The sequence below is a fragment of the Pipistrellus hanaki genome (assembly GCF_964339955.1).
Source record: "Pipistrellus hanaki genome assembly, chromosome: 3".
NCBI lineage: Eukaryota > Metazoa > Chordata > Mammalia > Chiroptera > Vespertilionidae > Pipistrellus > Pipistrellus hanaki.
The window spans coordinates 108,183,977-108,203,347 of record NC_140505.1 but is presented as its reverse complement, the minus strand read 5'-3'; the positions used below and the strand labels follow the sequence as shown (position 1 = coordinate 108,203,347).

Genomic DNA, 19,371 nt, shown 5'->3' with positions numbered 1-19,371 from the left:
TTGTTATGCTGTTATTTTAAAATATATTTTAATTGATTTTAGAGAGAAGGATAGATAAAAGCATTGATTTGAGAGAATCATTGATCAGCCACTTCCTGCATGTCCTCCCCCACTGGGGATTCAGCCCACAACCAGGGCATGTGCCCTGACCTGGAACCAAACTATGACCTAGTCCATATGTTGGCACTAACCATTAGACACACTGGCCAGGCTGTTTCATTATTTTTTGAAACATCCTTTGGCCAAACTTTTTGATAGGGCTTTGCTTTTTTCCTTTCTAAAATAAAATCATCATTGGAATACATTTCTTTTTAAAAAATTTTTTATTGATTTTAGAGAGGAAGGGAAAAGGGAGAGATGATTGATTTGCTGCATCCTACACATCCCCATCTAGGGATCAAGCCTGCAACCCAGGCATGTGCCTTGATAGGGAATTCAACCATGACTTCCTGATTCATAGGTGGACGCTCAACCACTGAGCCATGTCAACTGGACAATACATTTCTTTTTAAAACAGTTTTGTAGTTTATCTTTCACATATCCAATCTGTTAGCTTAAAAAGGAAATATAAGCTATGTTGCTCTTAAGGTCCATAATATATTTCACAAAGGTGAACAGTATACTTATGGTAAGTTGGAATTCACTAGTATTTGTGAAATTTTACCCAAAATTTTGCTTAATTTATTTATCCAATGTGTGAGCAGAATGACACATTTTTCTATATATCCTTTTATTTTAATTGCATTTTACGTCTTTAAAAGACAGTTTTAAGCACAGCATCAGTGCAGTTATTATGATCTTGTTTTTCCCTTTGCTCTTCATCATAGAAAATATATACTGTATTATTAATACAGGGTGGGGCAAAAGTAGGTTTATAGTTGTGAGTACATGAAACTAAGTTTATTGTATTATCACTTATTAATTATGGTATTTTTTATAGAAACAATCATAGACCAACTTTTGCTGCATCTTGTATATCATTAGCTACTTGTGTTTCTGACACATTACAGGTAAAAAAATATTCGTGACATTTTATTATTTATTTATTTATTTATTTTTTAATATATTTTATTGATTTTGTACAGAGAGGAAGGGAGAGAGATAGAGAGTCAGAAACATCGATGAGAGAGAGTCATCGATCAGCTGCCTCTTGCACACCCCCTACTGGGGATATGCCCGCAACCAAGGTACATGCCCTTGACCGGAATCGAACCTGGGACCTTTCAATCCCCAAGCCGACGCTCTATCCATTGAGCCAAACCGGTCCTGGCACGTGACATTTTATTTATTGAGTTCTTATTTGTCTTTCTTTTTCCTCACTGGAAATTTGTTTCTCTTGGCATACTAGACTCAAGATATTTTTTTAAAAATGTAAAAATGGCAGTGATATTTTTTATCCACTAGAGGGAACATGTGTAATGTAAAATATTAATACATTCATATGGAAGTTTGTATTTATAAATATTTAGCAGTTATTTCTGTTTTAAATAAAAATCTTATTTGCTAGCATAATCTTCCCCTGACCTCTAGTAGTTATTAAAAAGTTAAGGGGTCACCTACATTAGAATTAAGTGGGGACTAAGTGGTGTAGAATATTTAATATTAGAAGGTATATATAGAAATGTGTAAATGTATGATGTATGAATACATTTCATTTTATCATATACATAAGTATCTTAATCAGTTGTTATAAGGAAGTATGAACTTGCTCCTAATAGCATTTATTTAAATTAACTACAATGAAATTACAGCAGGGAGGGTAGGGAGATCTGAGGAAGATAAGAGATCAACCGAAGGACTTGTATACATGCATATAAGTACAACCAATGGACACAAAACTCTGGGGAGGGAGGGAATATATGGGGGGGGGGGCAATGATATATGTACAGAGATAATAATTTAATTTAAAAAATTAAAAAATTAAAAAATAAATTAACTAGAATGATATAAAATTCTTTTAGTTGATGTCTGTTTCATTCTTTCTAAGTTTGTTTAAATATGTTTAGAACAAACTTTTAACACATTTGTATTGAAAGATAATTTTTAATTTGAATGAAATTACTTATTAAAATAAAGCATTACGGAAAGGCAACAAACTGGAGGTGTAAGCTCACTAAACTTTTACCAAGTAAGAACACCCATGTAATCATCACCCAGCTCAAGAAATAGAGTATTTCCAGCACTGCCAAAGGCTTCCTGGTGTCCATCTAGTCACTACCCATAACCCCCTAAGTAACCATTATATGAACTCATAATGCCATTGATTAGTTTTTCCTGTAGGGAAAACCATTTTTAATGTTTGCACATTATTTATTTGGATAGATGAATAAGGTAAGGCTAAAGCATATTTTTAGTAGTATTTTATATTTCTCTGTAAAGGGAACTTGTGAGTTAATAGCAATTTGATTCTTAGAGCCTAATTGGCAGTTTCTAGTTATAAACTAACTTTCAAAGATTAGAGTTACTTTAACTCATGTACAAATAAATAGAAAATGTGTTTAAGCTGGAATTGCAGAATATTTTTGAGGAAATCTGCAGATGAAATGGGGTTTGGACTTTTTAAACATTAGCCATGGAAATTGAAAGATGACCTAGATTTTGACTGCTTTCATTTTGCATTAAATTTAAATTAAAATTTAGCTTCACAAGGCCTTTGTTGGGTAGCTCAGTTGGGTAGAGCAAAGATGTGGGTTCAATCTCTGGTCAGGGCACATACAAGAAGCAACTACCACCTGTACCAGTTAATAATGCGGATTTTGTAATAAAAGAAAACGCAATGATTTCAAGAGAAACATCAAAAATGCTTTATTCAAAGTAATGTCTATCGCTAGCTACACATTTCCCCCTTCTTTGAGGTAATTTGTGGATACTATCCCAATAGAACTTTACTTGTTTTAAGGCAAACCATTTAGAGACCCAATTTTCCACTAAAATTTGTACATTTTGAAGTGCTGCTCAGAAAGTGTGTATGCCATCAATCGGAACAAGTGGTAATCTAAAGAGCAAGGTCTGGTGAATATGGCAGGTGGGTTAATACTTCCTAGGCAAGATCTTTGAATGTGTCTTTAACTAGTTTTGAAGTGTGTGAGGAAGCAAAATTACTTTGCGGTGTCTTCTGGCACATTCTGGTTATTTCACTATCAAAGTGTGGTTCAAATTGGATATTTGTTGTCGGTAGAGATCAGTATTAATTGTTTCACCTGGTTTTGGAAGCTCATAATACACAACACCTTCCTGATCCCACCAAACCAGAGCATTGTCTTTTTCCCAAAGCAATTTGGCCTTGCAGTCAATATTGTTGGTTGACTTGGATCAAACCATGATTTTGTGCATTTAGGATTCTCAAAATAAATCCACTTTTCATCACCAGTCACAATTCGATGCAATAAAGACTTTCGTGCCATTGAAGCAACATTTTACTGGTGACTTTTCGGTTTTCCATTAGTCTTTCCTTCAGTTGATGTGGCACCCATTTTGCTTCCTTTAAAATCTTTCCCATTGTTTGTAAACTATCGGAAAGTGTTTGCTGAACAACATTTAATCTTTCTCCAAGTTTTTGAGTTTGGCATGCAACTTCATCCAATAACGCTTGTAATTGTTGGTCTTCAAAACTTTTTCGGTTGACCTGGACATTCTTTGTCTTTCATATTGAAATCATCACCCTAAGCTTCCTGAAGTATATGGTAACTTTTAGCAGCACTTTTTTTCAAAATAAAGTAATGAATTAAAACTTCCTACAAATGCTCCTTTTGGTGCACAAAATTCAACATTTTTAAGTGTAAAAATATCTATGATGTTAACACCTTCAGAAAATTTGACATATGAAGTTTTAATACAACAAAAGAACATACATATCAAGTTGAGTATATATCAACATATGTGTAACTCCATCTATTGAAAAAAATCCGCATTATTAAGCAGTACACCTGTAATGAATGCATAAATAAGTAGAACAACAAATTATATATTTTTTCTTTCTCTCCCTCCCTCTTTCTAAAATCAATTAATAAATAAAAATTTAGCTGCACAAATGATGTTGTTAGTATATGAAATTATCATTATTATTTCCACATCTTCACTTAAAAAGCTTCATAATGTTTTCCAGGTTATTATAGTTGCCATTCTTAGACATATTCCTATAAAATAAATATTTTATTTTTACTTTCTAGAGAGTGTTCAATGAATCTGGAGTGGTCGTATTACCTTAAAATTCTAATGAGTATATCTGATCTTATTTATGTTTTAGACAAGGTATTGAAATGGAAAAAGTGATGCAGGAGTTGGGAAAATCACTGACAGATCAAGATGTAAATTCACTGGCTGCTCAGCATTTTGAATCCCAGCAAGTAAGTAAAGTACAATGGATTTTAGATATGCAGTTACTTTTTTTTTTACTTACTTATTTTCATAAAGTAATTAACTAGTTGGTATATTGTCTATGTTTAGGACTTAGAAAATAAATGGTCAAACGAATTAAAACAATCAACTGCCATCCAAAAACAAGAGTATCAGGAATGGGTGATCAAACTTCATCAGGACCTAAAAAACCCCAACAACAGTTCCCTCAGGTATTAATCATGTATTATTCTTACTAAATGAAAGTTCACTGTTCTTAATAATTTATGTTTATTGTAAAATTGAACCTTCTTACTTGTAGATATTTTTAAGTTACCAAAGAAAGATCAAGATAATTTTATGCTGTTTTAAAAAAATCTTTACTGTTGAGAGTATTATAGATAACCTTTTTTCCCCCCATTACCACCCTCCACCAGGTTCCTATCCCACCTCAGGCCTTCACCACTCTATTGTCTGTCTTCATAAATAATACATATCTATAATAATAAAAACATAATATGCTAATTACATTGGACATCCTTCTAGGAGGGAAGCCCGGGTGCCTTCCAGTGGCTGCAGGGAAGCCTGGGTCCTGGGTGCCTGCCTGCGGCTGGAGGGAAGGAAGCCCAGGGCCCAGGGGCCAAAGGGAAGCCCGTGGCAGCAGCTGGGGAAAGGAAGGCCTACTCTTGCACAAATTTCGTGCATCAGGCCTCTAATATTCATATAAAATCTTTGGTTAATTTCTTCTCTTCCCTTCCTTGTGAGATTTGTCAATTTGTTCCATGTATCTGGATCTATTTTATTCATCAGGGTTTTTTTTGTTCATTAGATTCCTTGTTTGTCTATTTTGATCATTAGATTCAATTGTTGATAAATACAATATGTATTTATTGCCATTTTATTGTTCATATTTTTTTCCTTCTTCTTCCTTTTCTTAAAGAATACCCTTCAGCATTTCATGTAATAATACTTGTTTGGTAGTGATGAACTTCGTTAGCTTTTCTTGTCTGTGAAGCTCTTTATCTGACCTTCAATTCTAAATGATAGCATTGCTGGGTAGAGTAATCTTGGTTGTAGGTTCTTGCTTTTCATCACTTTGAATATTTCTTGCCACTCTACTGGCCTACAAAGTTTCTGTTGAGAAATTAGCTGATAGTCATAAGGGTGCTCCCTTGTAGGTAACTAACTGCTTTTGTCTTTATGCTTTTAAGATTCTCTCTTTGTCTTTAACCCTTGGCATTTTATTTATGACTAGAGGACCGATGCATGAAACTCATGCAAGAGTAGTCGTTCTTGTCCCTGGCTGCCGGCACTGGCTTTCCTCTGGCACCTGGGACCCCAGGCTTCCCTCCCAGCCCTGGCTTTGTCCAGAAGATTGTCCAGAAGGACACCTGGTCTAATTAGCATATTACGTTTTTATTATTATAGATGTGTCTTGGTGTGTCTCTCTTTGGGTTCCTCTTATTTAGAACTCTGTGCTTCCTGGATTTGTAAGTCAGTTCCTTTTACCAGATGAGGGAAGTTTTCTGTCATTATTTCTTCAAATAGGTTTTCAGTATCTTGTTCTCTCTATTCTTCTTCTGGTACCCCCATGATGCAAATGTTGTTATGCTTGAAGTTGTCCCAGAGGCTCCTTACACTGTCTTCATATTTTTGGATTCTTTTTTCTTTTTGCTCTTATGATTGGGTGTTTTTTTTGCTTCCTTGTATTACAAATTATTAATTTGATTCTCAGAATCCTCTACTGTACTATTGAAACCAAATAAATTATTCTTTATTTCGGTTAGTGTATGCTTAATTTCTGACTGGTCCTTTTTCGTCTCTTTGAAATTCTCACTAAGATCCTTGAAAGTCTCATTAAGTCCCTTGAAGCTTTCATTAAGATCCTTGAGCAACCTTATGACCATTGTGTTGAACTCTATATGTAGTTGTATTCTTGCTTTCATTTTTAGTACTTTTTCTTGGGATTTTTTCTGTTCTTTCATTTGTGACATGTTTCTTTTTCTCCACATTTTGGCTGCTTCCCTGAGTTTGTTTCTATGTATTAGGTAGAGCTGCTATGTCTCCTGGAATTGGTAGAGTGGCCTTGTGTAGTAAGGTGTCCTGTAGTGTCCAGTGGTTCAGACTCCACAGTCACCTGAGCGGGGTACTCTAGCAGTACCCCTAAATGGGCTGTGTGCAGTTTTGTTGTAGTTGAGCCTTGATTGCTGTTGGGGTCACTGGGAGTTGGGCCAATTGGCTGTGAGGAGCAGCTGTGACTACATTGGAAGAGCTGCTATGCAGGAGACATTCCTATGGAGCAGGACTTGCTTCATTGGGGCTTTGGTGCTCACTGAGTCTGCCCCTTGAATGTGTTGCAGTGGATGTGTAGGGTTGTAATCTGATATGGGTGCACTGGTTCTGGGGCCTCTTGGGAGGAGCTTCGGAGCAATCTTCAGATGGCTGCTAGATGGCTGCTTGGAAGTGCTCAGGTGAGGCCAAGCTGTGGATCAAGGTAGGTTGGTGATAGTGCTGAGTCTTGGGCACTTATTGATAGCTGTGAGGTATGCTGATGCTAGCTGCTACTTGTTTGAAAGATTTTAGGAAAGTCTGAAGCCTGAGCCAGGACAAGACATTCATATGGAAAAGCAGCTGCAAATAGCTTTGGTGGGTTTGCAAATTGGATGTTTTTTTTTAAAAAGCCTTTTGTTTTATAGATTTAATGTGGGTTATTTGAGAAGAGGATTGATTGGTTGCTTTAAAATAGTGGTTTCTCCCCTAAAACTTAGCCTTGTAAATCTCTTAGGTGTATATAACTAAATACTCCAAGTACTATTTCTTGTTTTTTTAAAGTGGTTTCCTTCAGTGCTGTAAACATTAGTTGAATGCATCTTAAATACTAAGTATTCTCAAAGCAAAAAAATAAGAACATTACCTGCCCATGTGAAGCTTATATTCTAGAGAGACTGGAGACCTGTAAATAAAATAAAACTATATAGAGTGATATGTGCAGTAATAGCCTGTACAAAGTATAAAAATATCATAGTATAGAGGACTTTTCATGATTTATAACTTGCATGGTTTTTTATGGCCTAATTACATTATATTTCATAGATAACCCTAGACCTTGACAATGCTTTATTTCCTGGCTATCCTACCTAATAATAGAGTAATATGCAAATTGACCATCATCACCCAGCACACAAAATGCCCCCCCCCCCACTGTTGACACAAGTTGACTGCCACAAGATGGCTGGCAGGGGAGGGCAGTTGGGGCGGGACCAGGCCTTCAGGGGAGGGCAATTGGGGGAAGGGGGGGACCAGGCCTGCAGGGGAGATGTTAGGTGTCAATCAGGTTGGCAGGGGAGTTATTAGGTGGTGATCAGGCTGGCAGGCAAGAAGCGGTTAGGGGCAATCAGGCAGGCAGGAGAGTGGTTGGGAACCAGTAGTCCTGGATTATGAGACGGATGTCCAATTGCCCGTTTAGACCCACTCTTGGGATCGGGTCTAAATGGGCAGTTGGACATCGCTTGAGAGCTCCCAGATTGGAGAGGGTGCAGGCTGGGCTGAGGGACGAATTTTGTGCACCAGGCCTCTAGTATATTCATATTTGAGATTAACTTTCTTCTTTCAAGTCCTAAAGTATATTCAATTGGAAATATAGTTAGCATAGTATAATGATCCTATTTCTAGCACTAACTGGTATCTTACCTAATAATAGCCAAACATGCCAATTGACTGTACCTTTGCAACGCCCATAGCCAATCAGGAGTGAGTAACCAACAAAGATGGCAGTTAATTTGCAAACACGGCCACTCTGGGCCTCTGAGGAGCGTAGGAAGGCGGAAAGGCAGCTCCAGACCAGAGCAAAAGTGGTGCCGGCAGCCAGGGAAAGGAAGGCCGGTTCTGGCACGAATCTTCGTGCATCAGGCTTCTAGTATACTATAGACATTTAGAAGTAGCATTTTATTTGTGTAATGGCAGTCTCCCCCATTAGTCTTCCTTTGAAGACAAAGACTGCATCTCTTTTTTAAACTGTATACCCAAATACTTGGCAAATGTCTGGCTCTTGATACTGGCACATAAGATATACTCAGTAAATATTTATGGACTGGGAACAAACAGGTAGATGGATGCATTATTATTTAACTGTTTGCCTGATATCTATAAATCCTCCTATCTAAGTATCATAATCTTTCATTTGCCTCATTGTTTTCCCTAAGATAAAATCTTAGAAATATTTAAACAGTTTTTGTAATTAGAAATAGTATAACATTCTTGACACTAACATATTTGACTATACTCCTCATTTCAAATGAAAATAGTGATCAATATAATAAAAAGGGGGAAGGTCGGGAGAAAGCTGGACTGGGAACATCTGCAAGATACAAAGATGTTTCTCAAATTGCTGGTTGCAGTCTGCTGGGGAACAATCTAGATCTTTTACTTTCAGACTTTTAAAATAACAATAAAATGGAATGGAACAGAGTATAGTAGAATAGAGGAAAAAATACCAGAGCACACGTATGAAACTTTCTGTAAATGAATATGTATATTGAGCCAAAATGTAAAACATATTCTGTATTTTGTGGTAAAATAAAAATTTTTGCTGCAAAAATTATCTCTCACTTTGCTGCTATATTTATAGAAATTCAATCTATAAGATTAATTCCATATGTAAATATTGACCTCTGGTTGCTGCTCATTTCAAAAAACAAATATTCCCAATAATATTTTTATTATGAGTCTGTTAGTTTGCTTTCCTATTTCGATAGAGGTTTTCTTGGGCAGGAGAAATCTGTTTTCAACACAATTATTTACGTATAGAACTCCTATGGAAATTAATAAAATGTGTAATTTATTTTTATTTATTTTTGTTTTTTTTAAGTAAAATCTATTGGAGGAGAAATTGCATAAAACAAAATGCACCTATTTTAGGTTTACATTTTGATGAGTTTTGATACACTTAAATTAATCATGAACCATCACAGCAATCAAGATCAGCATTTCCCTTTTACACCTTTCTTTTTCTTTTCACACCTGTATACTTAATCTTCTTTTCCCTTGCCCAGGGAAATCTGATCTGATTTCCTGTAGTTTTGATTTTCAGGAATGTCATACAAATGGAATCAAACTATATGTAGTAGCAGTTTGTGTCTTGCTTCATTCACTTAGCATAATGCTTTTGAGAGCCATTCATGTTCCATTTATGAGTGATTCTTTCCTTTTTATTGCTCAGTAGTATTCTGTTATTTGTTTATTCATTTACTCGGTAATGGACAGTTGAAGTAGTTCTAGGTTTTGGCAGTTATAAATAAAGCTGCTGTAAACATTCATATATAGGTCTTTGTATATACATATGTTTTTATTTTTCTTATATAAAAACCTATTGGTAAGGTTGCTGAATCAAATGGTAATGTATGTTTAACTTTATAAGAAACTGCCAGACTGTTTTGTTACTATTTTACTCTGGTGTTTTACTTTTTAGTTGTGTCAAACTTATTTATTAAATATAGTGATGTTCTGGGTGTTGTTATTTTTTAAGAAACTGCCAGCCTATTTTTTTATTATTTTGCTATTCCCACCACCAATGTATGAAGGTTGCACATGCTCCACATCCTTATCAACACTTGCTATTGATATTTAGCCATTCTAGCAGGTTTTAATGTGGTGTCTTGTGATTTTACTTTGCATTTCCCAGATAGCTAATAATGTTGAACATTTTTTCATATGCTGATCTTTTATCCATATCTCTTCTTTTTTTCTTATTATTGAGTTGTGAGAGTTTTTTATATATTCTGGAGATAAGTTCATCATCACATAAGTGTCTTACATTTTCTCTCGCCCTGTAGCTTATCTTTTTATTTCTTTAACTAGAGTCCCTGTGCATGAAATTTGTGCATGGGTAGCGTTTCTAGGCCTGGCCAGCAATCAGGGCTGATCAGGTTTCCCACTTCCCCACCTCCTCCTTTCCTTGCTGCCTGAGCACTGCCACCACATAGTTTCTTCCGCCTTCCTGCCTCTTCCTGCCCTTGATTTCTCAGCACCCTGCCGACACCACTGTTGATCACCTGGTGTTCTGTGCCGCCCCCTGGTGGTCAGTGTATGCCATAGTGAGCGATTGAACTCCTGGTTTCCCACCTGGTCAAACTCCCAAGGGGACACTTTGTATCTTAGCCATATATATATATATATATATATATATATATATATATATATATATAGAGAGAGAGAGAGAGAGAGAGAGAGAGAGAGAGAGAGAGAAAGAAAGAGAGAGACTAGAGGCTTGGTGCATGAAATTCATGCACTGGGGGAGGGGGTGTTCCTCAGCCCAACCTGCACCCTCTCCAACCTGGGACCCCTCGGGGGATGTCTGACTGCCAGCAGTTGCACATCCCTCTCACAATCCAGGACGGATGGCTTCTAACCGCTCACCTGCCTGCCTGCCTGATTGCCCCTAACCACTCCCCGGCCAGCCTGACTGATGCCTAACTGCTCCGCTGCTGGCCCAATGGCCCCCAACTGCCCTTCCCTGCTGGCCCAGTCACCCCCAACTGCCCTCCCCTGCCGACCTGGTCTCCCCTAACTTCCCTCCTCTGCTGGCCATCTTGTGACCACATGGGGGTGGCCATCTTGTACAAGGGTGTGATGGTCAATTTGCATATTACCTCTTTATTATATAGGATACTATCTTTTGAGAAGCAAAGCTTTTTGTTTTTAACCCTTTGCACTCCGCTGTCCCCTCTCAGGGGACATCGGAATTCTAGCATATCACTCGGATGTCCCCTCTCAGGGGAGATTGCAGTTTATTAGTGATTACGGGGAATTGAGTTTCCGCCCCAAAGTAGCGTCGAGTAGCTGGTAGCCAATGTCCAGAATGGTTCGGAGTGCAAAGGGTTAATATATTTTATTGATTTTTTTACAGAGAGGAAGGGAGAGAGATAGAGAGGTAGAAATGTCAATGAGAGAGAAACATCGACCAGCTGCCTCTTGCACCACCACCACCACCACCCCACCCCCGCCCCCCCACCGAGGATGTGCTCGAAACCAATGTACATGCCCTTGACCGGAATCGAACCAGGGACCTTTCAGTCCGCAGACCAACGCTCTACTGCTGAGCCAAACCGGTTTCGGCAGCTTTTCGTTTTTAATTATCAGTTATTAAGTGGTTTGTATCTTAGCTAAGATATATTTGCCTAATCCAAGATTACAAACATTTTCTCCTATGTTTTCTTCTAGAAATTTTATAGATAAGTTTAGTCATATAAGTGATGATGTATATTACATTCTATATAAATATAAGAAATTATCCACTATAAAATAAATAAGTATACCTACTATACTATTACATGTTGGTCTCTAGTTTTGTTTTGTTTTTATAATACCTTCATTTGGTTCTGATATCAGGGTAATGGTTGCATCATAATATAAGTTGTTGGTCTACTTATGAGCATTTAAAAGGTATTGATATCTGTTACCACTGATCTGATATCACGTATTATTTCTAGTTCTTCCGTTTGTTTTCTGCTGAAATTCTTCATCTGCCATTGTGTATTGTTTTACACTAGATGTTTTAATATTTTATTTATACTTTATTATTTTTTTAAATATATTTTATTGATTTTTCACAGAGAGGAAGGGAGAGGAATAGAGAATTGGAAACATTGATGAGAGAGAAACATCGATCAGCTCCCTCTTGCACACCCCCTATTGGGGATGTGCCCACAACCAAGTTACATGCCCTTGACCATAATCGAACCTGGGACCGTTCGATCCACAGGCCAATGCTCTATCCACTAATAGAGCCAAACCAGTTAAGGCTGCTTTTATTATTATAGATTGGACTTATTAGAATGGGATAGCATTCTCTTGTGACTTTTTGTATCCTAAAATGAGGTATTTTATTAATATAAATTTATCTTTAGGTTTATATTTGCCATATACTAATGAAGCCAGTAAGACTAATAAGACTGCTTGGATTAACCAAAAAAAAATGTAGTTAGGCGAATGTATGACTGTTACAGGCTTAATTCATCTTCAGCATACTGAAACTAGACAACCAGTGGGTCCAGACTGCCTGTCACCAATTAAGCAGAGACAGGGTTAAGTCATATATAAGCATTTATTTCATTAATGCCAGCAGTATGGTAGAGCAGCAGGTAATCCATGAAAATTTGCTCTACCCTTCTCCACAGTCAGCTGCTTATATTGGGTAAAAGGACAAAGATTACATGGAAAAGTAGGGATTACAGGCATGGGGAAATAGGCAACATATAATGTTACAGGTTACAGGCAATGCGGGCTGGTGGGGAGGGAGTCACAAAGGGCTAGTGTCTCAGGACCAGATTGTTTTAGCAACAAGGTTGTTAATCTTTCCTTGATGATAGGCAGTTCTCAGAAAAGGAGAATGGACTGCATTCCAGTGTTAACTCCCATGTCCCAGGGCATACAACTCTCAGCCAGGTTAAAATGTGCCTTCTCTAATCAGAACAGAACCATCATAGTTAACAGAGCATGATTAATATTTCTTATAATTATAACTAGAGGTCCAGTGCACAAATTTGTGCATGGGTGGGGTCCAGCTGGCCAGGTACCAATGGGCATATCAGGGCTGGGCCTGTCAAGAAGAGGAGATGATGGAGGTCGGCCAGCTGGCCAATCAGGGTCAGGCCAGCTCGGGGGAAGGCTGCAGGCTGTAGGCTGGCTGGCCCCGCCCCAAAAGCCATGGGAGGTTGGCCAACCATTCCCACCCCTGACTGGTGTTGTGGGGAGGGATGATCAGGGGTGGAGCTGGCAGGGGTAAGGGACCGTGGGCCAATTGGGGTGGTGAGGGCTGATCAGGGGTGGGGTCAGCCACAGGATGGGCTGTGAGTGGTGGGCTGGCTGGCTGTGGGGGGAGAGGGGGCGATCAGGGGCCAGCAGCCTGGTGGAGGGGCCATGAGTGGTTGGCTGGCTGGCCCCGTCACCTATTGGGGTAGGGGCGGCAATCAGGTGTGGGGCTGGCCTGAGGGAGGGTTTTTTATATCTAAATCCAGCCTACCACCAGGAATGCTCAGGGCCTACTCAAGAAGGCAAATAATCCTTTCGACTAATATTTACAGGGTAAAATAAAATTGTTGTTTAAGTATTAAATTTGACAAATAAAATAGTAGTCAAGTTTTCAGGCTAATTTAAATTGGCTAATTGAAATAAATATTCTAGAATTGTACTGGACAAAAAGCAGTTCCTCAAGTGTTAACTAAAATTTTTATTGGTAGTTCATCTCATGATAAAATTGCATAACATGTAATGAAAGGCATTCTCAGACATTCTTGAGTTTCTGGTTACCTCACAATTTCTTCCCTGAGGTTTGACGTTCTGACTGATGTTTCTTTGTTTCTGAATCTATTTTTTCCCCCAATCAGTTTATGTTGTTCATTATATTCCACAAATGAGTGAGATCATGTGATATTTTCTCTGCCTGGCTTATTTCACTAAGCATAATGTTCTCCATCTTCATTCATGTTGTTGCAAATGGTAAGAGCGCCTTCTTTTTTACCGCAGCATAGTATTCCATTGTGTAGATGTACCACAGTTTTCTAATCCACTCCATCTGCTGATGTGCACTTAGGCTGTTTCCAAATCTTAGCTATGGTGAATTATGCTGCTATGAACATAGGGGTACATATATCCTTTCTGATTGATGTTTTTAGTTTTTTGGGATATATTCCTAGAAGTGAGGTCACTGGGTCAAATGGGATTTCTATTTTTAATTTTTTGAGGAAACTCCATACTATTCTCCACAGTGGCTGCACCAGTCTGCATTCCCATCAGCAGTGCCCGAGGGTTCCTTTTTCTCTGCATCTTCGCATCTTCGCCAGCACTTGACATTTGTTGACTTGTTGATAATAGGTGTGAGATGATACTGCATTGTTTTGGTTTGCATCTCTCTGATGATTAGTGACTTTGAGCAGGTTTTCATATGTCTCTTGGACTTCCTTCTGTCTTCTTTCAAAAAGTGTATATTTAGAATATGTTGCCCATTTTTTGATTGGGTTGTTTATCTTTTTGTTAAGCTGCATGAGTATCCTATAAATGTTGGAGATTAAACCCTTATCATTGATATCATTGGCAAATATGTTCTCCCATGCATTGTTGTTTTATTGATGGTTTCCTTTGCTGTACAAAAGCTTTTTATTTTTATATAGTCCCATTTGTTTATTTTCTCTTTAGTTTCCATTGCCCTAGGAGCAGTATCAGTGAAGAAATTGTTTTGGCATATGTCAGATATTTTTCTGCCTATAGATTCCACTAGTATTTTTATGGTTTCCCATCTTCTGTTTAAGTCCTTGATCCATTTTGAGTTTATTTTTGTATATGGTGTAAATTGGTGGTTTAGTTTCATTTTTTTGCATGTATCTGTTCAATTTTCCAAACAGCATTTATTGAAGAGACTGTCTTGACTCCATTGTATGTTCATGCCTCCTTTGTCAAATATTAATTGAGCATAGCGATTTGGATGGATTTCTCACTGTTTTGAGAACAGTGGCTTTGTAATATAGCTTGATATCTGGTATTGAGATCCCTCCTACTTTGTTCTTTTTTCTCAGGATTGCTGTAGCTTTTCAGTATCTTTTTTTATTCAGATGAAATTTTGGAAAGTTTGTTTCCAAAATTCCTAGCATATGAGTAAAACATACTATGTTAGGTCTTTGAAATATATGCCGTTGGTATTTTAATGAGAAATGCTTTGAATTTATAGATTGCTTTGGGTAGTATAGACATTTTGATGATGTTGATTCTACCAATCTATGAACATGGTATGTTCTTCCATCTGTTTATGTCTTCCTCTATCTCTTTTTTCAGTGTTGTTTATTAAATGTTATTTTTAAAGTAATAAGTTGGTCACTTCTTTTAATCATTCTCTTAGGCCACAAAGAAATATTAAATGATAATATAGAATTGATATGGTAGTGACTGAAAATGAATGGTATGCATTATTTACTGTGAGGAAATGAAAGAACAAGTGGGAATTTTAGAACCTCTTGGTACTTATTATCTTACTTGTCATCATGGAATAAGGATAAGTTTAGGAATAAATTAAGTTTAGGAATAAAGTAATAAATACTCTGAGCTGTTAGTCATTTCATTAGAAAGCTTTCTTTTCTTTAAAAGTTTTAAAGTTCTTGATAGACACCCCCCCCCCCCAAATCAATAATTTTATTAATTTCAGTGAAGAAATTAAAGTTCAACCAAGTCAGTTCAGAGAATCAGTAGAACCAAATGGAAGGATTTATGAGGAACAGAGAAAGTTAGAAGAAAGTTTTACCATTCACTTAGGTAAGTATATTAATTTTTTCCAGTCATAATTTATTATAAGTTCTGAAGCTTTTAGTATGCTATAAGAAAAATTCCTAGCATATGAGTAAAACATACTATGTTAGTTTTAATACTTATCCTGCTCCAAAAAAAGCTTACAGATTTTTGGCTCTAAGTTTTAGTTTATATGTTATTTTTGCAAATAGAAAGATTCAATATTACTAGTTATAAAATGGGAAATTGCAAAGCCTATTTTCAGTAATTTGTAGCACAGATTTATCTGGATGCTTGTCATAGAATTTGCTGCTAAGTATCTTTCTGGGATTGTTGCCTATATCCCCTAGGTGCTCAGTTGAAAACCATGCATAATTTGAGATTGCTGAGAGCAGACATGCTGGATTTCTGTAAGCACAAAAGAAATCATCGAAGTGGTGTGAAACTTCATCGACTCCAGACAGCTCTGTCACTTTATTCCACATCGCTCTGTGGCCTGGTTTTACTAGTAGATAATAGAATTAATTCATATAGTGGTATTAAAAGAGGTAAGTTAACATTATACATATTTATTTCATTAAGTTTATTTTTTAAATACCATTCTCACAAAGAAAGAAATTAAATTATGAAAAAGTTGAAAAAACTTTTTAGTCATCCCAGTGTTCAGGTAGACCAAATAACAACCTACCAGGCCACAGCTATTTTAGATTTCTTTCAAGTTTTAACATGGGCATGGTGCTTTAGAATATTTAATTTTTCTTAAAATTGCATTATATTGTAAACAATGCTCTTATGGTTCCTTGTTCCAAGGTATAACAAAAAGAATAATCAAGATATAAATGTAGTCCTATCTGGTTTGGCTCAGTGGCTAGAGCATCCTGGGTTCAATTCCGCTCAAGGGCACATGCCCTGGTTGCAAGCTCCATCCCCAATGGGGGTTGTGCAGAAGGCAGCCAATCAGTGATTCTCTCCCATTATTGATGTTTCTATCTCTCTGTCCCCCTTTCCTCTCTGAAATCAATAAAAATATATTTAAAAAAACAAAACAGCAATAGGTTTAAAAAAAAAAAAAAAGGTATAAATGTAGTTTCAATTTAGAAACAGATCCTGGCTTTAGTGAATTGTAACTTATCCATTTGTACCTTTTTGTTTTTTTAAATAATCTATTTCTTAAATTTGCTAGGTAAAATGTATATCTTCCCTCAGAATATAACTCATTTTTTATGATTACTTTTAAAATTTCAATACATAAGCTGTTTTAAAATATATAACTTTTTAAAAGAAGCTTGAATAGAGTCTATTTGTGACTGGATTATGGTCAAAGTATCTATTGTTTAAAGAAGGTTTGGAATCACCTTAAAATTTTCTTGTCTATTGTTTACTCTTTTGAGTGACTGAGAGATTGTTTCTGATAAAAACAAAATTGCTGTACTTTAACTTCATAAGACATAATTGTTGAAAGGACAAGTATAAGAAATCATACTTGTGAATTTTATATTTTATTTAATCAGATCTCCTTATCTACAAGTAAATACTAAATATTGATAGTTCACCTTTAAAGTTTATACATGTTTTGGTTTCCTTAGATTTTGCCACAGTTTGCCAAGAGTGCACTGACTTTCATTTTCCTCGAATTGAAGAACAACTGGAAGTTGTCCAGCAGGTGGTACTTTATGCTAGAACCCAGCGCAGGAGTAAGTTGAAAGAATCACATGGTCAGTGAAACTCAAATTTTTAAAAATTTCACTCTGATAATGATATGTCCCTACACACTCTAATAGCGTATGGGCCATAATTGAAATACAGAAAGAGGTAGAAGAAAGAAATTTAGAACAAAATTCAAGGTCTTTAGGAGCTTAGATTCTGTTCTTAATTCCCTTTTTAGCATGATTTTGTACAAGATCCTCAGCTCGTGCATCAGGCCTCTTGTAAGTATTAATCCTAATATATAAAAAGCCAGGGGCTGTCACAACCGAAACCACCGGATGAATGACCAAACACAGGCTGCGTGGGGCAGCCAGGCTGGCAGGGGGGTTAGTGAGGGAAGACCAAACAGCTGAACAGCCAGGCTGAGTACTAGGAAATTGGTTATGGAAGCATATCCTAACCGGGAACATTTGGAAAATTTCAGTGTGCCCTCTGATTCATCTACCATCTTCCTCCATCTCTTTCAAAACTAGAAATGATGTGATCACTAACATTTTAATATTATTCTTAGTAGTGACTAAAACATGAAAATTGAGATCATGACAGGTGTGGCAGAAGGAGGATTCTAAGTATATTTGTGAGAGATAGCAAGAGTGCAGTAAAATGACAGGAAGTTTTTAAACCACATACGCTTAAGGCAATGTGTGTACATCATGGTACTATTTTGTTTTTGTTCAAGCAACTATTTTGTGGTTTAAGTGAGTCAGTGAAACAAGTAGGTTTGTAAAAGACAACTTTCTTAAAGGAACTACATGTTGTTACAGAACAGTTTGGTTTTTTTTTAATATTTTCTCTGTCTTTTTCTTTTCTGTGCATGCCCACATTATTTGTTCGACACATTTATATCCTGATATACAAGTACCTTTTTATTCTAAGACATTCCATTGTTTTCTTTACTGTGTTTATTATATTCCCACAAAAACAATGTTTTTTTTACATATTTTATATGCATTTAAGAAAATTAAAAATGGCCATTTTCTTAGTAAACATGGAAAGGGAGTCTTGGTCGGTGTGGCTTAGTTGGTTGGAGCGTTTACCTGTACACCAAAAGGTCATGGCTTCAATTCTCGGTCAGGGCTCATACAGCCCCAATTGGTTGCAAGTTCAGCCCCAATTGGGATTGGGGCATGTATGAGAGGCAACTAGTGAATGTTTCTCTCTCACATCATATTCTCTCTTTCTCTCTCTCTCTCTCTCTCTCTCTCTCTCTTTCTCTCTCTCTCTTTTCCTCTCTCTCCCTCCCTTCCTCCCTCCCTCCCTCTAAGAAGAAAAAAAAGCATGGAAAGGAAAATGGACTATGAACTATTCTCTCTTGTTTACTGAACAGGAATTCTGTTTGTTCATACCTTATGTGAGCAAGATTAAAGTCCTTAATTACTGTTTTTGTTTTGTTTTCTGTGCTATGATCAGATATGTATTCAGAGCCTATCAATTACATGGCTCTGAATGAAAAACTGACTATTACATTAAATAATGGATTCTGGCAACACAGAGCCTTCCTTCTCTTTGTGCCTCTCTCTCCCTCTGTCCATTCATAAAATATATGTGTTTACAAGGTATGATGTTATAAGTCAATTCATTAAAGTAGTTCCTAGGTAAAAATATTTAGTTATTTTTATTCAGCACTTTCTTGAGACCATGATATTCCCTTGGTATGTGCAGTTTATTTATTTGAAGTTCTGACTCTTTTCAAGTGATTTTCTGATGCCAAAGGCCATTCCAAATAGTTTTGTATTTAATTGGAATCAATATACGGCTTCTTAAAAAGTGCTACTTTAAATGTTAATATTTATTCTGCATTTTATTTATTTCTGATAGAGTTCTTATAAAATTCATATGTATCTTCTATTAAAAATATGTGTATATGTAAAATAATTCATATATAACCATAATAACATGTGGTCAATTGTGATGTATCTCATTTTACTAACATGTATCCTTTTAAGTAATATCATGCCTTCTACAAAGAATAGCTATTGACTACCTGAAAAAAATTGCTCCATTTGAAATAGAAACTTGCATATCTGTTTGAAGTAAATTGTATATAATGTCAAATTA

At 36.6% G+C, this 19,371-nt stretch overlaps 1 protein-coding gene across 1 annotated transcript in view; it reads left to right on the top strand.

Annotated features, from left to right (window-relative positions):
• FERRY3 (FERRY endosomal RAB5 effector complex subunit 3) overlaps positions 1 to 19,371 on the top strand; it is a 48,009-nt gene that overhangs the window by 12,287 nt on the left and 16,351 nt on the right. The window contains exons 5-9 of the mRNA XM_084879266.1: positions 4,247 to 4,346; positions 4,447 to 4,568; positions 15,527 to 15,633; positions 15,957 to 16,154; positions 17,193 to 17,321. Of these exons, the coding sequence (XP_084735392.1) occupies positions 4,247 to 4,346; positions 4,447 to 4,568; positions 15,527 to 15,633; positions 15,957 to 16,154; positions 17,193 to 17,321 (656 nt within the window). The remainder of the gene's footprint in view (positions 1 to 4,246; positions 4,347 to 4,446; positions 4,569 to 15,526; positions 15,634 to 15,956; positions 16,155 to 17,192; positions 17,322 to 19,371) is intronic.